The sequence below is a fragment of the Mesoplodon bidens genome (genome assembly GCF_964165515.1).
Source record: "Mesoplodon bidens genome assembly, chromosome: 3".
In the NCBI taxonomy this organism is placed as follows: Eukaryota; Metazoa; Chordata; class Mammalia; order Artiodactyla; family Ziphiidae; genus Mesoplodon; species Mesoplodon bidens.
The window spans coordinates 127,849,187-127,872,468 of record NC_138178.1 but is presented as its reverse complement, the minus strand read 5'-3'; the positions used below and the strand labels follow the sequence as shown (position 1 = coordinate 127,872,468).

At 39.4% G+C, this 23,282-nt stretch overlaps 2 protein-coding genes across 5 annotated transcripts in view; one reads left to right on the top strand and one right to left on the bottom strand.

Annotated features, from left to right (window-relative positions):
* NEMF (nuclear export mediator factor) overlaps positions 1 to 8,750 on the top strand; it is a 54,539-nt gene extending 45,789 nt beyond the window's left edge. For all 3 annotated transcript variants that reach the window (XM_081229944.1, XM_081229943.1, XM_081229945.1), the window contains exons 27-33: positions 5,020 to 5,097; positions 5,232 to 5,429; positions 7,018 to 7,050; positions 7,895 to 7,995; positions 8,094 to 8,137; positions 8,218 to 8,297; positions 8,552 to 8,750. In XM_081229944.1, the coding sequence (XP_081086070.1) occupies positions 5,020 to 5,097; positions 5,232 to 5,429; positions 7,018 to 7,050; positions 7,895 to 7,995; positions 8,094 to 8,137; positions 8,218 to 8,297; positions 8,552 to 8,629 (612 nt within the window). In that variant the 3' untranslated portion in view covers positions 8,630 to 8,750. The remainder of the gene's footprint in view (positions 1 to 5,019; positions 5,098 to 5,231; positions 5,430 to 7,017; positions 7,051 to 7,894; positions 7,996 to 8,093; positions 8,138 to 8,217; positions 8,298 to 8,551) is intronic.
* Positions 140 to 23,279, bottom strand: KLHDC2 (kelch domain containing 2). 2 transcript variants are annotated; one of them, XM_081229946.1, is made up of 14 exons: positions 23,201 to 23,279; positions 22,785 to 22,975; positions 19,560 to 19,639; positions 17,757 to 17,874; positions 14,613 to 14,728; positions 14,232 to 14,313; positions 13,980 to 14,063; positions 13,380 to 13,460; positions 13,245 to 13,303; positions 12,727 to 12,836; positions 12,226 to 12,298; positions 11,029 to 11,116; positions 10,881 to 10,933; positions 140 to 569 (listed from the first exon to the last, which is right to left on the bottom strand). In XM_081229946.1, the coding sequence occupies exons 2-14, from the start codon at positions 22,935 to 22,937 to the stop codon at positions 437 to 439; spliced, it is 1,230 nt and encodes a 409-aa protein (XP_081086072.1). In that variant the 5' UTR covers positions 22,938 to 22,975; positions 23,201 to 23,279; the 3' UTR covers positions 140 to 436. The 2 variants fall into 2 exon arrangements, with proteins under 2 accessions (XP_081086072.1, XP_081086073.1); XM_081229947.1 differs by lacking the exon at positions 140 to 569 and adding an exon at positions 10,137 to 10,641 and having other exon boundaries at positions 22,785 to 23,221.
* Between the last annotated feature and the right edge of the window lie 3 nt (positions 23,280 to 23,282).

The window sequence follows — 23,282 nt, the reverse complement described above, 5'->3', positions numbered from 1 at the left end:
ATCTTAGTAAAGATCACGTTTTATCTTTCTTCCATCCATAATAGTCAGAATTTCCTATGTTTTTTTCCAGTGGGCTTCATATAAGTGAAAGGATATACTATAAATATGGAAGGGAAGAAATCAATTCATATTAATATGTAAATTCAACATGAAGTCATTCAAAAAAGAATTGAGATTTTAATTAACTTGATAACGTAATTCTGAAGTTCATTTGAAAGAGTAAATACCAGAGAATAGCTAAGAAAATATTTTTTAATACAATTATTTATTTGTTTGTTTGTTTATTTATTTATTTTCGGCTCTGTTGGGTCTTCATTGCTATGCGCGGGCTTTCTCTAGTTGTGGTGAATGGGGGCTACTCTTCGTTGCGGTGCGGGGGCTTCTCGTCGCGGTGGCTTGTCTTTGTTGTGGAGCACCGGCTCTAGGCGTGTGGGCTTCAGTAGTTGTGGGTCACTGGCTCAGCTGCTCCATGGCATGTGGTATCCTCCTGGACCAGGGCTCGAACCCGAATCCCCTGCATTGGCAGGCGGACTCCTAACCACTGCACCACCAGGGAAGTCCCAGAAAATCTTGAAAAAGAAGATCAAGGAACGATTTCCCTACTAGGTAGTAAAACATTTACTGTTAGAATTATTAAAACAGTATGTGTTAACATAGGAACAGCCAGATAGAAAAGTGAGGCAGAATAAAATCTACACATAGAACCATAAACTGTGTATTTTAAAATTTAGTATTTGATAAAGTACAGATTGGGAGGGTATGAAACATTAAAAATTAGTGGCTAGTCATGTTTTTAAAAATATTGAAGTAAATATGTGGAGAAAAGAACCATCAATAAAATTGAAAGACAAATGACAGATTGGGGGGTGGGGGAGCAGGGATCAGAGAAATGCTATGTCATCAAGGGGAATTTTTTCACCCATCAAATTAATCGATAATGTGTGTTCAGTCATTCAATAAAAGTTTGAATATATACCATGGGAATTTCAAGCAAGAGTCCTCTAACAATTCTTCCCTGGTGGTCCAGTGGTTAAGAATCTGCCTTCCAATGCAGGGTACACGGGTTTGGTTCCTGGTTGGGGAACTACAATCCCACATGCCGCGGGGCAACTAAGCCTGCGCACTGCAACTACTGCGCCTGCGTGCCGCAATGAAAGACCCTGCATACCACAGTGAAGATCCTGCGTGCCACAACTAAGCAGCCACATAAGTAAATAAATAAATGTTTTTTAAAAGAGTCCTTAACAATGCATTTGCCCTCTGACTCACTCAGCAATTCTTATTTTTAGAAATTTATCCTAAAAAAATCATATGTATGCACTAAGGATATTCATCAAGTTGATTTTATTTTATTTTTTGGCCGCACCGCATGGCTGGTGGGATCTTCATTCCCCACCAGGGGTCAAACCTGGGCCCTTGGTAGTGAAAGCGCACAGTCCTAACCATTGGACCACCAGGGAATTCTCATAAGTTGATGTTTATAATTGTAAAAAATCTGAAAATCTTAAATGCCTAATAACATAAAATAACAAAAAATAACATGATGCATTTATACAATGAAATATTCTGCAGATAAGTTCCAAGGCAAATCCTGATGGAATTTTTACTAAAATACATTAAATTTTTAGATTATTTTGTGGAGAACTATCATCTTTACCATATTGAGTCTAACTGTTCGTGAATGTGGACCATAAGTACATAAGAATATTTTATATTCTTCAGTAAAGATATATTTCCTTTTAAAGTCTTGTACATCCTATCTATTCCTACTTATAATTGTCTTACTTTTTGTAAGTGGTATATTTTTATTTTTTATTTATTTATTTTTGGCTGCGTTGGGTCTTCGTTGCTGCACACGGGCTTTCTCTAGTTGCGGCAAACGGGGGTTGCTCTTCATTGTGGTGCGTGGGCTTCTCATTGTGGTGGCTTCTCTTGTTGCAGAGCACAAGCTCTAGGCACGCAGGCTTCAGTAGTTGTGGCGTACGGGCTTAGTTGCTCCATGGCACATGGTATCTTCCCGGACCAGGGCTCGAACCTGTGTCCTCTGCACTGGCAGGCGGATTCTAAACCACTGTGCCACCAGGGAAGTCCAGTAAATAGTGTCTTTTTAAAACTTCCACTTCATGGTTATTAGTTACTGGTATATAGAAAGACAATTTTCATGTGTAGATCTAGTATTAGGCAATCTCACTGAATATTTAATATTTCATCTACAGATGAAATTCAGGCAGTCACTGTCTACAAATAACGGCTTTTCTTCTCTTCTAATCCTAACATCTATTATTATTTTTCTCACCTTGTACTGGCTGAAACATCAATACAGTGTTACATAAAAGTAACAATAGTGTGCTTCTTTGTTATACATTAAAGGGACTATTTCTGAGATCTTTAACATTGTAGGATGTTTCTTGTGGGTTGTTGATAAATATCCTTTACAAAGGGCTAGTTTTAATAATGATGAGTTAAATTTTATTGAATGGTTTTTCTGCATGTATTATTTTTCTCCCTTCATGAGTTAGTGTGGTAAATTACTGAAGAAAATCTCTTAAACTGGCCCCTAATACTGTCCTTGCCAGTTTTTGGTATCTAGGTGATACCAGCTTCATAAAGTAAGTTTGATACTTTTCCCTTTTTCTGCTCCCTAGTACTTTGTGTAAAATGAAGATTGTTCCTTGAAATTTTTTTAGCAATTGCTTATAAACCCAGGCCTGATATTTGGGGATATATGGGTAGGTTTTTAAGTTCTAACTAAATTTTTTAGTGATTATCATTCAGGTTTTCTGGTTTTTTCAAAGTTGGTTTTCCTAAGTTATATTTTCCAAGAAACTGTTCTTTTTATTGGGTTTTCCATTTCTTGGTTCAATTTATTGGTAATAGTGTTTATTTTATTCTTGGGGTTTTTTGATTTTTGAGGTGTAATGTACACATAGTAAAATGCACAAAGCTTGTTTTTAGCTCAGTTTTTATATGCACATGTATCTGTGAAACCACCACTCAGAATAAGACACTTGAATGTTTATATTACTCCAGAGGGCTCACTCTTGTCCCTTTCTATAAATAGTATCCCCACCAGAGAAAAACATTGTTCTTTAATCACTGTAGATTATTTTGCCTGTTTTTTTAAATTTATTTATTTTATTTATTTATTTTTGGCTACTTTGGGTCTTCGTTGCTGCACTCGGGCTTTCCCTAGTTGCAGCAAGCGGGGGCTACTCTTCATGGCGGTGCGCAGGCTTCTCATTGCGGTGGCTCCTCTTGTTGCAGAGCACGGGCTCCAGGCGCGCGGGCTTCAGTAGTTGTGGCTCGCGGGCTTCAGTAGTTGTGGCTCGCGGGCTCTAGAGTGCAGGCTCAGTAATTGTGGCGCACGGGCTTAGTTGCTCCGCGGCATGTGGGATCTTCCCGGACCAGGGCTCGAACCCTTGTCCCCTGCATTGGCAGGCAGATTCTTAACCACTGCGCCACCAGGGAAGTCCTTGCCTGTTCCTGAACTTGATGTAAGAAAGCAATCATACTGTATATATTCTTTGGTCTGGCATCTTTCACTCAACCTTGTGACTCATCCATGTTGTGCGTAACAGTAGTTCATTTGCATTGCTAAATAGCATTCCACTGATGGATCTGCCACAATTTGTCTGCTGTATTGTTGATAATCGAAGACGTGTATCTTTTAGGTTCACAAGTGTGCATTTCTGTTGTGTATAGCTAGGAGTGGAAATGCTGGGTTATAGTGCACATATTGTGTTTGGCTTCAGTAGATATTACCAAACAGTTTTCCAGAGTACTTCTATAAATCAACAAGAAAGCTGGACAACCCAACTTTTTAAAGCCAAATTACGTTTCAATATACACACACTTAAATGGCTTAAAAAACGCCAACAATACCAAATGTTAGTGATGATATGAAGCAACTGGAACTCTGATACACTGCTTGATGTGAAATTGGTACGAGTTCTTTGAAATCCTGAATACAAGTCTTTTCTTGGTTATATGTATTACAACTAATTTTCATGTTTCAAGACTTGTGTTTTCACTTCTGTAGTAGTGGGTTTTTTTTTTTTTTTTTTGATGTGGACCTTTTTTTTTTTTCTTTATTGAATTTGTTACAATATTGCTTCTGTTTTATGTTTTGGTCTTTTTTTTGGCCCAGAGACATGTGGGATCTCAGCTCCCTGCCAGGGATCAAACCCACACTCCCTGCATTGGAAGGCGAAGTCCCAACCACTGGACTGCCAGGGAAGTCCCTGTAGTAGTGTTTTTTGATGAGCAGCATTTGTTAATTTTAATGAAGTCTGATTTATCAGTCTTTTATAGTTAGTGGGTTTTTGTATGTCTTGTTTAAAGCAATCTTTAAAATTTTAAAAATTTGTTATTTGGGTCCTAGCTAAGACTAGTCAAGATAAAAAGTCTTTGAAGGTGAAGCCTGTATGTCTGTAGTTTTAAAAACTGCTCGGGTGAGTTGGATGTGTACCCAGAGTAAAGAATCAGTAGTTTAACTGATAAAACTTGAAGTGTTGATAGCCTCTACAATAAATACCCAGCTAAGCTTTGCTGCCTTATTTCCTATTCCTCCTCTATATATGTATCCTGATGCCAACCAAGTGCGATGACTTGCTGTTACTACTCTGCTCTGTCTTTACTTTATAATCTTGCGGTTCATATATTCCCAGGTACTATGAATCTTTTGGTTTTGCTTTATTTCTTCCCTACAATTCTTGCTCAAGGTGAAAAAAATGTCTCCTTTCTCTAAATTATCTTAAAAGTAAACTTGTTTGTATTTAGAATATTTTGCATTAATTTGTCCTTACTCTTCTATGTATCTTCTTTTTCCACCAGATGGTAAATTGTTTGAGGGTGAGGACTATGGTTTATCCATCTTTATAGACTTCATGTTGTTTGTTATAATGGTGCCTTACTCAATAAGCAACTTTGACAGAAATAAAGTAGCACCTTCTCTTTAAAAAACATGTTAACATTTTTTTACTGCTGAATTTTTCCAACCAAAATTTTTTTATTTTGTAGAGTAAAATGAAAAAAATGAAGGAAAAGTACAAGGACCAAGATGAAGAAGAACGTGAGCTCATCATGAAATTGCTAGGGGTAAATAACATCTAAAAACATTTTCTTCTTTTGTTTTTCAAGGGCATCCAGACCACTGCCTATCATATGCTTTACATTCAATACTTTGTTAAAATACTGACAACATTAACTGTTTTTCCCTCTATGAATTGAAGTCTGCAGGTTCAAACAAAGAAGAAAAAGGGAAGAAGGGGAAGAAAGGTAAAATAAAGGATGAACCAGTGAAGAAACAGCCCCAGAAACCTAAAGGTGGACCAAGAGTTTCAGACAGCATAAAGAAAGAAACTCCATTCCTTGAAGTTACAACTCATGAGTTACAAGACTTGGCTGTAGATGATCCACATGATGACAAGGTAAGGCTACCACACATGTGGGCTTTTGCTTCTTAATTAGGGTGACCAACCATCCCAGGGTTCCCAGGACATGGGATTTACAGTGCTAAAACCAGGATGAGTGGTAACGCTATTCTTAATGGAAAGTCATCTTAGAAATACAACCTAAAAGACTAAAATTGCAGTATATAAGCATAAAGATGGTAGTGTTGATAGCTCATAAAAAGTTTATCATAAGCCATTAGAAAATTTTATGGAGAGGCTAGATTCTGGTGGGAACTTAGTTAAAATAAACGATAATTAGGATTATCTTGATGACGAGTGGGAAAGGAATTTGCACTTTTCTAGGTTTTTCTATAAGAATATGTTATGGTATCTTACATGATGTTCAGTCTAGCTACAGTTTGAGATATTAACAATTTTTCCAGCTAATATAGTTGCCTAATTGTTCTATCAACTGAATACAAAAGCCCAGCCTTACATATTTCTTTTTTTTAAAAAATCCTGATTAGCTATTTGTTTTCTTGTTTATTTATTTATTTTTGGCTGCGTTGGGTCTTTGCTGCTGCATGCGGGCCCCCTCCAGCTGCGGCGAGCAGGAGCCACTCTTTGCCGTGGTGCACGGGCCCCTCACTGAGGTGGCTTCTCCCGTTGCAGAGCACGGGCTCTAGGTGCGCAGGCCTCAGTAGTTGTGGCACGCAGGACCAGTAGTAGCGGCTCGCAGGCTCCAGAGCGTAGGCTCAGCAGTTGTGGCAGACAGGCCCAGCGACTCCGCAGCATGTGGGATCTTCCTGGACCAGGGCTCAAACCCGTGTCCCCAGCATTGGCAGGCGGATTCTTAACCACTGTGCCACCAGGGAAGCCCCGCCCCCCTTACGTATATCTTCTTGCATGAATATATACATCTTACTGAAATTCTGAACAAAGGATTTACTGTTTTATTGATTTGTAAAAAAAATTTTGTCTCACTTTGTATTTATATTTATGGCAGTTAAAGCTTTGGTTGTAATTGTGTGCTCTATTCAGTGCAGGTAATGCTTACAGGGATCCTAAGTGATAGTGTTTTCTTTTTTCCCTGAACAGTGTTGTTTAGTAATATTAAAACTCATTTTTGTCCTCAAATTTTTATACTATTTATTCTGTAAACCCTAGACTCAGATATTCAGAGGTGTTAATTACGAATGTTCTTTCATCAGTAGATTATCTTCAGATAGTTTTTAATGTGAGTAAGCAAATAAAATAAAGCTTATCGTAACGTGAAAAATTCATCCTAAAACTGTTGAATAGAGACTAGCAAATAAATAAAAGTTCTGTTCACCAGAATTCTCCATTTTCTTTCCCCCTGGCAAACCTATCAAGCTTATTTGTCACTTTAAATTGTCCTAATAGCATTCACTTCTTTAGCATATATTCTGTGGAAGTCTTTTTTTTGAAACTTTAGGGAAACAACCTTTTTTCTCTTTGAATGGCATTGCTTTCTGCTATATTGGATACACCTATTAATTTACTCACAGTCTTACTTATCACTATTTCTCCTCATAGTTTTTAATGGTTTGGAATTTCAATTTAAGTTATAACTGACTTTTAAAATTTTATATATTTGGAACAGGAAGAGCAAGCTCTGGACCAACAGGGAAATGAGGTATGATTTTGCATTGGGGTTCCTACTACAACACTAACTGCAATCCAGTTCCCAGAACACCTGACACACAACTTCTAACTAATTAAAACTTAAAACACTAAGAAAAGACTACAAGTTCTGGAGTCACACATTCTGGGTTTGAATCCCAACTTTACTACATACGACTACAACCCTGGAAACATTCTTTACGCCTCAGTTTCCTCATCTGAAAAATGGGGATAATAATTGCCCCTACTGAGAGTTGTCTTGAGAATTAAGATAATATACATAAAATGTTTAGAAAAGTTCATGGCATATAATAAGCACTAACTGTACCAAGTGTTTTGTCCTAAATCTAAATTTACTCATGTTAAATAAATATGGGTAACCTTGAACACAGTCCACAAAATGGGAACTCTAAGAAGCCATAGAACTTCTCCTTAAGGACAGGCATGAGAGAAGACTGTTCTAGCCCAGGGTTTCCCAACTTTGGCACTATTAACATTTTGGAGGAGGTAATTCCTTTGTTGCAGGGAGTTGTCCCATCCCTGGCATTTACCCACTAGCAGATGTCAGTCGTACTCTATTTCTTCCCCCAACCCCGCTTCAGCTGTGACAACCAAAAATGTCTTAAATGTTTCAATAGGTGCCATTTAAAAAATTGTCATTAATTTTTCTCTTAAATGTTTCAATAGGTGCCATTTAAAAAATTGTCATTAAACTCTGCTTTATTGCTCCGAAGGGTGTAAGACTGTTTATCAGAAAATGATAAAATATATTGATTCTGACAGTGTTTTATTAGAGTTTTCCTCTTTTAGGACTGGTATAAATTATTTTTATAATCGTTTTTGTTTTCCCTTTTTAGGAAAATCTGTTTGACTCTTTGACAGGGCAGCCACATCCTGAAGATGTACTCCTGTTTGCCATTCCAATATGTGCCCCATACAACACCATGACAAACTATAAGTAAGTCATCATGAGTTTACTCAAACTGCCGCCACAGCACTGGCGCATGAATCATTTTGTAATCTCTATTTAGTAACACATGCAATTCCTTTTTAAAGATACAAAGTGAAACTTACTCCTGGAGTTCAGAAAAAGGGAAAAGGTATTTAAAATCTTTTTTTGAATTATGTTTAAACATTTCTTGACTGAACAGAAGTAGATTTTTCTATTTTCTATTTACAGCTGCAAAAACAGCCTTGAATAGTTTCATGCATTCCAAGGAAGCAACAGCAAGAGAAAAAGACTTATTCCGCAGTGTAAAGGTAAAGTATTCCTCTAGAAACCTCTGGAGATTGGTGGTGCAATTAAAAATGTTAGCAGTTATTGCTTTGTTAGTAGATGGAACCTGCAGCTATTATTTTGGTAGAAAATGCGGTCTTACTAGAAGCAATTATAAAATAAGTAAAATCATATTGGGTGAAAATTTTAGAAATGCCATTCTTTTGACAGCAGAGGACATATAATTGTCATAAAAGAAAATATGATTGTGAAGATACTCAGCAATTCTTTTTTTTAGGACACGGATTTATCAAGAAACATTCCTGGCAAAGTGAAAGTGTCTGCACCCAATCTTCTGAATGTAAAAAGAAAATAGCTGAAATGAAATCCTAAAATATTTGAGAAGAGTCAATTTTATAGCCTTTTGGAAGTTCAGAGATGAAAACATCATGGAACAAGACTTCCGCATTTAAAAATAAACTAAACGTTGCCTTGTATTCGCCAAAAGGACTTATTTTTTTTCCCAGTTTTATAGAGAGGAAACAGTGTCTATGATAGGATTTCCTAAAATACCTGTGGACAGCTAAATGCTAATTGTATACATCTGTAGTTATCCTCCTACATTTTCTTGAAATTTGGGAGGTTAATATTAAGTATTCATTTCATGCTGTAAAGAAATGAAATAGTGAAGTGGCTCAACTGCTTAGACTATTGACTTGGTAGTTTACTGTATATAACGTGTATCTATTACAGGCCAATCAATCACAAGTTTTTTTTCTGGTGGTGGTGGGGATTGGGGGTGGTTAAACATTTAGGATTAAGTCTTGAAAACCCTAAGCAGTGAAAGAGTAGACTTTCTTCTGCCTTTACCCATATTAGACCAGATTTTTTTTTTTTTTTTTTTTTTTTTTTTTGCGGTATGCGGGCCTCTCACTGTTGTGGCCTTTCCTGTTGCGGAGCACAGGCTCTGGACGTGCAGGCTCAGCAGCCATGGCTCACGGGCCTAGCCGCTCCGCGGCGTGTGGGATCTTCCCAGACCGGGGCACGAACCCGTGTCCCCTGCATCGGCAGGCAGACTCTCAACCACTGCGCCACCAGGGAAGCCCATAGACCAGATTTTAAATACAAATCAATCATTTCCATGACTCAGCTTAAGAGATAACACCTAGAAGAAATTGGTGTTGACAATTTCCATGCATTTATACACCTTTACTTTACTTTTCATCTTAATTTCCTCCTTGTAATCTCATTCAGCTCTGTACCGTTTTCCACCTCCAGTAATTATCAGTAGCATGTTACAGAGTATCTTAACCTATATCTTAACCTAACTCCATAAGTGCACTTTTAGGCTTACCACTAAAGACTCCTGACCCAGCTTTCTTCTTCTGTCTCCTAACAGAACGGAGAATAAAGTCATACATTATTTTCATTCCTTATGGGCTACAAAACTGTTACTTTTAAAATAATTAGATAATAGCTGCCTAGAGTCAACATGAGCACTTGCCCCAGCCCCTGTGCCGAAGCATTAAGGTCAAAGTACTAAACAAACAGCTGTTGGTCCTTCCAAGGTTTCTTTTACCTGCTTAACCTTATCGAGAATATTTTTCCTTTTGAAGTTACTGTTAAAAACAAAAACCTTGGGCTTCCCTGGTGGCGCAGTGGTTGAGAGTCCGCCTGCTGTTGCAGGGGACATGGGTTCGTGCCCCAGTCCGGGAAGGTCCCACATGCCGCGGAGCGGCTGGGCCCGTGAGCCATGGCCTGTGCTCTGCAACGGGAGAGGCCACAACAGTGAGAGGCCTGCATACCACAAAAAAAACCCCAACAAAAATAACAAAAACCTTTATGTAGCCTAGTGTTGTAAATACAACATAATAGACTACTCGTGCCATTAAAAAAACATCTGAAATATTCATGTCTTTCTTTAAAAAATAACTTCACCATTTTGATAGTGGTAAGGATAATTAGTATAATGTTTCTACAGGTATATATCCTGATGTTACCAAACAGGAAGTATAATAACCATTCCTTGGGGTAAAAAGCCCAAGTATTAACTTACTTTTGTTTTAATAGAAGACAGTTACTGGTGTTAAATACATTTATTGTAAACTTTAGACACAAAAATAGGTTCTCTAGGCCATTCACATGCACACTAAAACTAAAAAGCTGCAAACTACAACAATGCACATAATTATATAAACAATGTCACTCTGATGTTTACAGAATTGCTGTCCATGCAAGTGATCAGAGGCACTGTCTATGAAGCCTTAAGATCCAGAAGTGTTGTTACTACCAAACCTCTGATTAACACTGTGAAGTAAGTGTTTTGGAAGGCAGTTCCACGAGCTGGCTAACATTTCTTTAAAGCAAATGACTGCTTCTAAGCTTAGCCTGAAAGTGGACAAAGAAAGAGAAAAATAATTTCACTTTACTGTTTAGAAGTACATTCACTTGAAGAACTACCAAAAAAGAAAAAGCACTTTAAAGATTTTCATAGGAACTGGATAGTTTTATCAGTGAAGGCTTGCTATTGCCCTTAGATTATCCATAAACCTGTTTTTTCAAGAGCACTAATTTAAAGTGTTTAAGAAACACAATTTAAAGTAAGTACCAAGTGAAAAGTTACTTACCTTACAAGAGATTTTGGTTGAACTGAAAATATAAGTATTTCATTACTGTGTGCCTGAAAAACAGACATGAAGAATATATTAAAAGTACTTCACAAGAAAGCTTCAGCAATATTATGAAGTGTCCTTTAATAAAGGGTAGTGTACTTACAGCCCTGTGATGGACAAGAAGGTTATTGGCACACCCACCAAACACAATGACTTCTCCTTCATCACTGGCACAAGCTGTATGCCATAATCTACATTTAAAACAAAAACTTGAGTTTGAAGTCACCCTGAACACCAAACTGATCATTTATACTACAGAATAGAGATGAGATGATGAAATAAAGACTAAAGATCTTTAGTGCAGCCCAAAACATAATGGTGAGATGCAGTTATCTCAAGGAAACGTAGCAGAAGCTAGAATAATCAATGTCTGTTTTATCTGGGTGTTACTGTTTTATCTTTCTGGTCCATTCCTAATTTATGCAATGAGGAATGTGAACTGAACTGTTCTCTAGGTTTTTGTTAGCAATAAAAGTCTTACGGGGGATTAGTGGTATATGCCCTCTGCTTCTTTTCCTCTTTTCATAGGCAGGACCAGTTGGCCTTACACAAAACATCTGAGGGATGCTGACTCTGCCTGGGTGAACAAAGTATCCTCAGGCCTGATAATTCTGTGGAAAGAATATTTGTGCCAAATGACGTCTTAGCGGCATGACTGTACTTAGGCCAGAGGTGTGGGGAAAAATGCAGGCTGACATTATCCAAATGTGCTTTGAACACCAACTTTGACTGCATCATTTCCTTTAGCAGTCTTTGTAACAATTCTTTTCGAGATTAACAAGAAAAATAACTTATCAGTGTTTTAATAGGCTCTTTTTGGATGATTTGACTTCTTGATCTTTGTTATACAGCACAACTGCAAATCTGATTGAAAGTTCTTGATTCTCCCTCCCCAGCCCCTCCCCACCACTGCCATAAACATTCTTTAGGGTTTTGAAATTCTCTCCTTTCCAGTTCCTTTTTGTTTTTTTAATGAAAAACCTAGAAACAGTTCAACTCGACTAAAGAGCTTGAGTATAAATTTTAACAATGTCAGTAATTTTATGATGAAGCAAAAATCAAAATCCAGCCCTATTTATCATACACAGATGATAAAAAAGAAAGCACTGATACTAGGATAACATTGGTTTTCTCTTCTTCCAAAAGCTACAATGTTAAACCTTAGTGAAGGCTAGGGTTCTTATAATAAGAATGATGAACTGAATGCAGCCAATCAAATTTCCTCAATCATTACCAGTCTTGTACATCTCTATGGACCTCATTCATTCAGCATAAGAATTAGCTTTTAAATAGTTCATACCTTGGTTTTTCAGTATAGGGATGATTAAACTGTATCCATTCGTTTTTACTGATGCAATAAGTCCAGGCATCACCTGATTGAAGCAAAGAAAAAGAGCTATGAAGTATATTATTCTGCAAAGAAAAAGAGCTATGAAGTATGTTATTCTGTTAATGTGACATTGATATTTAAAGAGCATAGCTTTAGTAAGAACAGTAATCAGATTTTGAGTAGATACAGAAAGTATATTTCCTTTTTTTTCCTGCAGTTAAATTAACCAAGTAAGCCCTTTGCATGTAAGCCCTTAGCAGGGCAAAGTGTTCCAGGTCATTTTTTTTACTGGATCAATGGATGTGTCATATGAAAACAACTATAGATATGTTATAGGATCAAAATTAGTAGCAAACCTTCTAACCAACCCTATAGCCCTCTGATAAATTTAAAATACTGATTTTTTTCAGCTATTTATATATTACTTATGAATGATATATAATAACTTTTTAATGTTTTTAAAGTACTTACTTAGTGGCTGTTTATCAGTGGTAAATCCTCCAAAGAGAAAGAGATGATCTGAAGAAACTGGTGTTAGTGAGTGCCAAGATCGGCCAACTGGGCATATGCCTTGTGGAATTCTGAAAATAATAGCTGAGTTACAATATCTGCATTTAAAAGCCGCTACTGTATTTAATGCAGAGAAATACTAAAGAAGTTTTCTTTAAAAATTTATATGGAATTTTGAAAAGAGACTTTAAAAAGGCTTCTTGGTATTAACTACATGCTTTATAATGAACTACTTTCTTTGAAGGAAGAGTCAACTTTAGATCTTTTCAATAAACACTGAGCACGTGCTATGTGCCAGGCATAGTTATGGGAACTGAAAATTTTAAAATTCCTTCTTTAAGGATTTAGTGATTATGTTTACTTAATTCATAGTTACAGAAAATGTAAGCAAGTACATTATATACTAATACAGTAAGGGAAAAATCCATTGAAATTTCTTTGAAAAACTTTTCTAAATAATTATCTAAAATGATACCTACAATTCATTCCACTCCCATGTATCCAGATTAAGACAGTGAAGATCATTCATTCTAGCATCCTAGAAAAGGAAAATTAACTAGTTATCATTCTGAGTAATTCAAAAGCAAATCATTGAAACTGTTTTATATACTCACTCGATATCTGCCTCCAAACACAAAGCCTTTGTTTCCAACAGTTGCACAGGCATGGGCAGCACGAGGTGAAGGTGCTTTACCCTAGTAAAGTCATAAAAGCAACTTAATAAATAAGTGAACGTCTTATAAATACCAGAAAGAGTCTACTCTGGATGTGGGATAAGAATGGGCAAGACACGAGCTTTTAAACTGAAGTGCCAACTTACAGTAGACAGCAGTACTGAAGGCTGACTAGCAAACTGGGAGTTTCTGAAATACATTACTGAAGGGGCTGGTTCATACAACAGAGTGCTTGCTTGCTTTACTTTTATCTTTTAAAACAAAAGCTAGCATATTATATGACATCTGTGTCAGAGGAAAAAGAAATCTAATATTTGAGTAACTTAAATTCCAATCCAGCACTAGGTCATTTATTACAAACAATACCACTTTAACAGCTATTAGATAATAGATGCTGGGCTAGTCTATACATTCATTAAACTTTTTTGAGTTTTAAACTCCTTGGAGAATAACGAACTGTCAATTTTACACCGCCTGCCAACTCCCCTTCTCGTCTAACCAGCCTTGCTTTAATAATTCATTATTCTTCAGTTAACTCACAGTAGTTATAGGCTGGCTCCAGACAAATGTTTCAGTGTCTAAAATATGTACATGATCATTCCATCCTCTTGGATGACTTGAATTCTACAGAAAATAAATAAGAATCTGAGTTATTTTACAAATAATGTTTGTAAAATCATATAGCCTTTGTCTAGTTTATTAACAGAGCAAAATGAACAAAGCTAATAGCAAACAAAGTGTATTATTTCAACAGACTAAGTAGGCCATATGCAAATACGAAATTTCATTTACCCAAAAAGATGTTTCATCAAATTCAAAAGTTCCCAATACTTTATCTTCAGGTAAATATCCATACCCTCCAAAAAATATTAACCTGTTTGATAAAAAACCAAGACATTAAAAAGTCAAACATCCACAGGATACAAGAGATTTTTTATATTTTGTCTTATCCATGAGTTGAGAAGGCACACTTGAGTATATAAAACTACTTATTCAAATCATAATGGCTAATATGGCTAACATTTATGTCTTAGGTGCTTTACCATCAATTCACTTAATCCTCATGGGCGCTCGAAGGCGTGTTCTACTGTTACAATGGTTATTGGTTAATGACACTTGGATGGCAAAGCACTTTCCACATAAAAGCCCAAACCTATAGTGCTGCTAACTCACTTGTTTTTATATACCCAGACACCGAGTTTGTCCTTTGATGATGGAGGAATTCCTTGGCAGTCAATTCTTTCCCAGTGTAATACTCGGTCTGTAGACCTTGAATCCAGCATGTAGAACTGTCAGAAGCAATGATTTCAGTTAGATTTGGTTACATGAAAGAAATTCCACCTTGGCATTTAATTTTATTGCATTCATGCTAATAAGAATGTCATCTAATTCAGTACTACTAAAAGTGTAACTGCAGACTGGCTGCTTGTCTGCAAAGTGTTAACTGGTCTGAGTCTAGATAAGAAATTTCTGCCAGAATGTAAACTACCTAAGTCACTGTGTTCCCTGTTTAGTTCAGCTTATTTTTTTCCCATACCACATTTTTTTGATGAAGGAATAGAATGTGTGTTGATTTACATTCTTGGCCTTAGATAGGCACTTTGAGTTGTACTGATCTAATTTACGGGTATCAGGATGGTATTACCAAAAAATCAGACTTAGTAATTCATCTTCAAATTCAATTTAACAAACATGTCTTAAGTGCCTACTTAACTCTAGGAGCTAAGGATAAATCTTAAAAGATTAAGTATTCGTCTATCTTTCACATCATCCAGGTATTTAAATAAATCTGACTTTTTTTTTTTTTTTTTTTTTTTACTTAGGCTCCTAAAGCTTCCTCTCCTCAACTTTAGTCAGGTAACTACTATCATTTCTCTGACCACTCCCCTAAAGCCACAGCTTCTCTTTTTCCCAAGCTTCCTCATGTTGTGTCAAACTTAGTTTTCTCCCCCGTGGCCCTGAAAAATACACAGCTTAACTACAGCCTACAGTAGCGCCTCACAAAACCTTTTAGGCACGGAACCCTTTCTTCAAACAAAATCTTAAGCAAAAGCCTAAATATAAAAATAAGGGGGCTTCCCTGGTGGTGCAGTGGTTGGGAATCCACCTGCCAATGCAGAGGATGCGGGTTCGGGCCCTGGTCCAGGAAGATCCCACATGCCGCGGAGCGGCTGGGCCCGTGCGCCACAACTACTGAGCCTGTGCTCTAGAGCCTGCAAGCCGTAACTGCTGAGGCCCGTACACCTGGAGCCTGTGCTCCGCAGTGGGAGAGGCCGCGGTGGTGGGAGGTCCATGCACCGCAACGAAGGGTGGCCCCCGCTCGCCTCAACTAGAAAGAGCCCGCGTGCAGCAACGAAGACCCAACATAGCCAAAAATAAAAATAAAATAAATTTATTAAAAAAAAATAATAATAAGGGCCTGAAGAAATGGCTCCTCTGTTTACAACATACCCAACAGGAATCTGGGTTCATCGTGACAAGAGGCACAAAACTTGTGGCCTTCCTATGAGCAAATATCCAACACATGTCCCCCTGCACCTCCACGTGGCTGCTAGGCAGGACCAGTGGGACAGGGCTCAATATTGGAAGAAAAGCTACAGTATTTAGTGGGGAAGTTTGCCACCTAGAGCCTGTCAGGTCCACTCATGCATGGGCCATGAATGGTCTTATAGACATAAAGGCTTTGAACCTCTCTTTTCAAGGAAAAAGAAAAGAAAAATAGATTCCAATTATGCCATCTGGAAAAGGCAAAACTATGGAGACAATAAAAAGATCAATGGTTGCCAGGAGTTTGGGGGGAGAGGAAAGATGAATACACGGAGTACAGAAATTTTTATGAGCAGTGAAATACTTCATATGACATTATAATGATGGATATATCTCATTATATTTGTCCAAACCCACAGAATGTGCAACACTATTCACTTAATTAAAGTGAACCCCAAGGTGAACTGTGAATGCATAAATAAATAAAAGTGGAGCTACACTTGTTAAAATGGAGGAGGAAGGGGCAGTCTGGAGCCTGCCCAACACCATATGCTCCCCTCACACGTGTCCCAAGGCATCTCAAAGAAATCCCTAGAGTTCCTAGAAGCGCAGTTTGAAATCTGAAACCACTTCAGCCATATGCTCATCTACAGTAAACCACTTGGCATGTCCGTGAACAAGATATTTGCTTATACCTCTGCATCTTGGTACCTATATCTTGGCTACCCCTTCCAATTGTATGCTTCTATTCAAGCAGCACCTCTTCGGTGAAGACTCTTCATTTTTCTGTTCCTCTGTCCTACCAAACACAATGGTAAGGATTCTTTTTCAGATGCAACATTTTTTTTTTTTTTTTTTTTGTCTATGAACTGCAAATACTTTTTTTGTGTGCTACACGGGCCTCTCACTGTTGCGGCCTCTCCCATTGCGGAGCACAGGCTCCGGACACGCAGGCTCAGCGGCCATGGCTCACGGGCCCAGCCGCTCCGTGGCACGTGGGATCTTCCCAGACCAGAGCACGAACCCGTGTCCCTTGCATCAGCAGGCGGACTCTCAACCACTGCGCCACCAGGGAAGCCCCAGATTCAACAATTTTTACTGAACCATTACTACGAGCTGACTCTGTGTTTCTCTTTATGATATGCTACTGAAATCATTTACTTATATGTGTCCCTTCTAGAATGTGAGCTCCTAGAGGCGGGGACGGTGTCATTCATCTCTCTCTCCAATGTCTAAACAAGTGCTCAGCATTAAGGTGCTTACTAAGTTGCCAAATAAATGAATTTTTAAGAGTCTATCTATATCACATGCACCTTTCTGAGTGCATCTGTCTCTTACTGGCCTGAGAGAAAAACTGATACCTTTTTCCTATTTGTTAAAGATGTAGACTAAGTCTGAACAACAGTATCTTATGGTGCCATGTTATAGGAATGTTAGTATATAAAATCTGTGTTAATTTCTCCTATGGCTTTTTGAATTGTGGCCTATTAAATTTTACCCTGCCCTCCCTTAACTGCATCTTGTTTTCATTTAGTTTACTAATATTCATCTAATACTTGAGGGTTCTGAAAGAACAAGTAGCTGCAAAGAACACAAAGAAAAACAACCTAGGAAGTTACTGCACACACCTTACCAACCAAAGCTGATTTTACAGAAGGCCCAGGTAAATACTGGCTGGTAGACAAAAATACTAAAATGCACATTCATACCATAATCGAGTACATGTATTTTTTAACTGGAACAAGAATAAGTATGGGCTAACCTTAGAAATCTGACGTTGTCTGAAAAAGAACAAAGTTGCCTTAAACCATAATCCTTAGAAACACTAACCTTATTCGTATTGCCTCTTGAATGGTGTCCTCCAAACAAGTACAGCACCCTGTCTACACACACAGCACAGCTTCCTGACATAGAAGGAGGAACATCACCCTCAGTGTTAATTTTTTTCCTAAGGGGGAAAAAACTGAATGTAAATAGATTTCCCAAAAAGGAAAAAATGCAAAAATCTATTCATTCTTCTAATTCTATTCCCACAATAAAAGAAAAAATAAAATAAGCGGGCTAAGTAGCTATGTCGAGGGTCTCTTCTAGCTCTCAAGTTAGTTAAAAGAATGAACTCATCCCTTTCACCCACTCCACAGGCTGTGCCAGCAGGTACTTACACATGGCAGCATGGGAGGTTCTAAAAGCCTACGTGTCATTTTATTATTCTAGGAGCAAACCATCTTACATTTCTCAAACTAACTTGTTTGCTTTTCTACTTACTTGGTCATAAATGATGGTTTTTTGTTTTTGAGTGGGCCAAGAACCCAAAAGAAAAAAAACTTCAGTATGTCAGTCCTGACAGATTAATAGGTGTTTTTAATTCAGTCACCTTTTAGCCATTCAAACGAACCTTTTTCGGACCTTATGTAAGACTCCCAACACTCAGGTAGTGCCTGCTATAGGCCAGTCCCTCCTCTGAGTGCTCTTTACATGTTTTAACTCATTCTGAATCTAAAAGCTAATAATTCTAAGATTCAGAATATTAATACGACACTCAAGGTCTTTTGCTCAGAATATCACTTCATCTATGCTAACTAAGCTTTAAGTTTTTTATTTGTTTTTGGCTACGCCATGCGACACACAGGATTTTAATTCCCCAACCAGGGACCAAACCCGTGCCCCCTGCAGTGGAAGTGCAGAGTCCTAACCACTGGACCGTCAAGGAATTCCCAAGCTTTGTTTTGATAGGCTTAATTTGTAAAATTCCTTATGGGGCTGCATTGTTAAAAGAAAATATTAGAATTTCCATATTAAAGGAATACTATTATAAATGTCCAATTCTCTAGAAAAAGATCATCAAACAGCTAGATTAACACTGGCTATGTGCAAAAATAATCCTGGTTTATTTTTAGTTGACCTTTTAAATCAAGTGGAACTACTATTCTCCTAGTTCTGAGATCTCTAATATGTTAAAGTATGTAATGCACAAAGTTTTCACAAAGCAAACCATGGGGAAAAAACTACTTTATAAATCCCTAAACACGGCCAACCCAGTATTTTGAGAATCACATTAATTCTGCTAAGAACATACTCGAGTAATACTGGTACGAAACTGGCAAAAGGTCCTTTCAGAATATCTACAGTTTGTATGCAACTTTAAGTTAATTTTGTTTTTTAGGCAAAATGTACTATTTCAAAGGGATTTGCATAGAAATTTTAATATTAGAGCTCATTAAAATAGAATACTACCTTTATTTCTAGCAGATACAATCTGGAAATTCTTTTCTCATTCAAGATAGCACAAAACAAAGACAACATCTTGAAAAATATATAATATGGAACTTTTATTATATTTCCATTCCAGGATTTGAAGCCTCTACCTCTTTAATATTACTATAATACTTGACACAGCTCTGAATAGAAATTTCTTCAAGGTCATAAAAGCATCTAGTAATTACTGAACTACTAAAGAGATGCAAAAGCATCTAAGCTTAGCAGCTAAGCTAAACTAGCAGAACACTGTTTTCAGAATATATAGATAGCATCTTTAATTAAAGTATTTTTATTCATTAGTGTGGGTTTCACAGAGTATGTTTTTGTTTGCAACCTTATTTGGATTTTTAAGTCCCCCTCATAATATCCAGTTACCATCTTCCAGTCTCCATGTTGTAGATCCAGAGTTCTTCTCTAGGCAGATAAAAGTCATATAATCCTCTGACTTGATTACTCTAAGAAAAAACAAACAAAAAAAAAACTGCACATATAAAAAATAACTTGTATTCTAAAGAGGCACAATTGTATATTTTATATATATATATTGTATATATATTGTATATCTTATTTGAGATACTGAGAGTTATGAAAAGTTAAATAGGTTATAACAGTTCTATCAAATGCATAATCCTCCCTGCACCATGCCACATACTCAAGGTAATGCTTAATACAGACAGCCCTCAATTCAAATTTTTGATACAGCAGTTGTAATGGTGCAGGAAGTTAAGAGATTTCCAGGTAATCTCTAATCTTATCCTGAAAAGTCCATGCACCAAATCTCACTTGCATGACTTCATGGGAGATTACCTGTGCCATGGTCGGCACGCTAAAGAAAGGTCTGCCTTGAATGTACCTGATCCTTGGGGCTTCCCTCATGGCACAGTTGTTTTAAGAGTCCTCCTGCCAATGCAGGGGACACGGGTTCGATCCCTGGTCCAGGAAGATCCCACATGCCGCGGAGCAACTAAGCCCGTGCGCCACAACTACTGAGCCTGCGCTCTAGAGCCCGCAAGCCACAACTAAAGTCTGCGTGCCTAAAGCCTGCGCACCGTAACAAAGAGTAGTGCCCGCTCGCCGCAACTAGAGAAAGCTCACGCGCAGCAACAAAGACCCAACGCAGCCAAAAATAAATAATAAATAGATAGATAAATTAGGGGAAAAAAAGTACCTGATCACTAACAGGTGATGTAGAGTTTTCTAACCATTCTCCCCTTTCACCCATCCATTCTCCACCAAGAAGCAGAGAGGGCAGAACTGAAAATATTAAGTCCTCATGCAAAATTTTGTTCCTTGTTCTGATCCAATTCCCTTCAGGTAACAGACTGAGCTTACCACATGCCAGAACTAGCTAAGTGCTCTCCACGGAGTGCTTTATTTTATTTTTTTTACTTTTTTACTTTTTTTTTTTTTTGCGGTATGTGGGCCTCTCACTGTTGTGGCCTCTCCCGTTGCGGAGCACAGGCTCTGGATGCGCAGGCTCAGCAGCCATAACTCATAGGCCCAACTGCTCTGCGGCATAGAGGATCTTCCGGGACCGGGGCACAAACCCGTGTCCCCTGCATTGGCAGGCGGACTCTCAACCACTGCGCCACCAGGGAAGCCCCACGGAGTGCTTTATTTAATCCTCACAACCACCATAAGAAAGAGCTGGCACAGGTTTTTCGAAGAGGAAGGTGATTTGCCCAAGGCTGCTTAGCAAGGGACAGTGGAACGGAACCAGGATTCCTGCCTCCATTCCCTGCATTTGCAACTTCAGCCACTGCCTGAGCCACTTTCTGAACAATGTCGATATACAGTAAACTGTTGCAGTTCACTGAAATGGGTGTCAAAGAGTCTTACAAGCTTGAGTATTACAGAGAATGGAACAGCTGGCCATGTAAACATTTCTCTTTCCACTCCACCACTTAGGAAAGGAAAGGCTGGAGGCAAGATAGCAGGCTGACCTGGAATACATCAGGCTGGTGGGAGGAGGAAAACTGACTTCTGTGTAGGAAGCTAAGGTTTATTGCCATCAAAACAATCTCCAAGGGCTTCCTGTTTGTGGTACTCTTAGGGTTCTAGCCAAAATGGGGAGGATGGCCTGTTTTGGAACCACCAACTTACTTCGTTGATCAAGCTTCTCCACCTGGCCTCAGCCCTAAGGCATCCAGGCCCTCCACAACTCAGCTTCAGAAATTTTGCACCCTGACAACCCTCCTTCTGCCCACATTCCTTCTTTGTGAAAAGTCCCATTCCCTCAACACTGCTGAGTTTTACAAATAGAATTACAAATAAAGTAGTTTAGGCTGAAGACTAACAGGTTTACTTTTCTCCAAGGGAATTATTTACGTTTTAATTAAGGTCACCACATACTGGCCACCTTCCTCCTACGAAATACTCTCCTCTGAACACATTCATTAGAGGCTGGGGAAAACATTCCAGATTAATTAGGATTGGCAAAAAGGAACCAAATGAAGTAATCAGGAAAGCGTTATCCCATCTATCTTTTGAGAGTCATCTCAAAGACGGTCAACTATGATCAGCTGTACCATAAGCTAAAATCTACTAACAGAATCAAGAAGTGCTTCCAAGTCACGGGAGGTACAGGTGTAGCGGACTAGATTTCAAGCACATGGGGATGGGGGGAGATCATTTTTAAAACCAAGAAACTAAAAAGAATATTTTCGGTAGGAATAGATCAGAACCACCCCAGCAAATGAAAGTAAGACGATTCTAGAATGTGGAGTGCTACTGGGAACCTCTAAAAGCAAAGGGCAGAACTAGTGAGAAGGTTTAAATAGGAGACACTTGGGTAGGATTTCCAGACAGAGGAAAAGAGAAGAAATGCAAGTAAATGCTCTAAACTGGTAACTAATCATATTGTTCACGAGTAGAGGTCAAAGAGCCGCACTCTGTAGTTAAAGTTGTTCCTGTTGATTTTTTCGGTTATTTCTAGAGCTTTCCCATTAATTTTCTTAATAGGGATTTCTTGTGAAAAACATCCTTTCTCAGCTGAAACCAAAAGGAAAATAGCCCTGAAGCGTTCCAATAACACTGGGATGTAGCTGGGACGCCTGAACAGGCGGGAAGGTTCAATAAGACGATTCCTGCGGCCTTTGGGAATTCCGAGGCATTTTCCTACACTGCCGTCTCCCCATAAGTGGGCCACGGTATAAGTGGGCCACCTGAGCCCGGCTCCACAGGGTAATGTGCTCCTAGGTAGACCTGATAAAGGATAGGAGTGATCTTACACACCGTTACCTCTTATACACCCCCAACCCTTTTAAATAAAACGTTTCGCGGTCCTGCACCGCCCGCCATGCCCTCCCCAGATAAAGCTCGGATGTCAAACAGCGCGCAGGGCGGCCGCGAGCAGCGCGGGGCGGGGAGCGGGCTTTGTAAGCAGAAGGCGGGCGTGACAACAGACCAGGAGGCTTGGGACGGTAGGGAGACCCGTGGGAAGATTCCCACACTCGCGGAGGACAAGGAACCAACGGGCGGAGTCGCGACGTTGGGGCGCGGGAGGCGAACGGGGCGGCCGCTCTGGTCCTCCCGCCGGCCCGCCGCCCCCGACCCAGTAACAGCCGAGCGACGCCCGCCGCGGCCCGGCCACCCACTGACCTTGTAGCCGCCCCAGACGAACATGTGGCGCCCGTCGCTGACGGCTACGTGGCCGCTGCGCTCAGCGGGGCAGGCGAGTTCCGCGGACTCGTAGCCCTCATAGGCCGGCCCCGGGAGCTCGTCCTCCCGCAGGTCCTCGTAGCCATCGGCCATCTTGAGGCTGCACTTCGGCTCACCGACAATCCCCACACCTGCGACGGAGGAAAAGACAAAGGAAAAGGAAGGAGACGCACGGTGGCGCGAGGCGAGGCGGCAGCGAAAGGCACGGCGTTAGGGCCGCTCCCCGCCGCCCGCGCTCGCGTCCTCCCGGTCTCTCCGAGGACGGCCTCTCGCCGGCTGGCGGGGGTCGCGGGCGGGGGGCGGCAAGGGCGCAGAGCCGGGAGCAGGGCGGGCAGGGGTCCGCCTCGGGCCGGTACCTGCTTCCAGCCCCTCCGCCCCACCTCCAGCTCGCTTCTCGCCGCAGACGGCCTTTGTTTACGTCGCGGCAGGAACCGCCCG

Bases quoted from the DNA above. Each gene is read 5' to 3' on its own strand.
- KLHDC2 (XM_081229946.1), bottom strand. From the start codon at position 22,937: ATGGCCGATGGCTACGAGGACCTGCGGGAGGACGAGCTCCCGGGGCCG. The intron at 19,640-22,784 runs GTCAGTGGGTGG...GTTTTTTCTTAG, and splicing joins TCGTCTGGGGCGGCTACAAG to AGTAATCAAGTCAGAGGATT. The intron at 17,875-19,559 runs GTAACTGGATAT...TTTCCCCCTTAG, and splicing joins AACATGGAGACTGGAAGATG to GAAAAAAATTAACACTGAGG.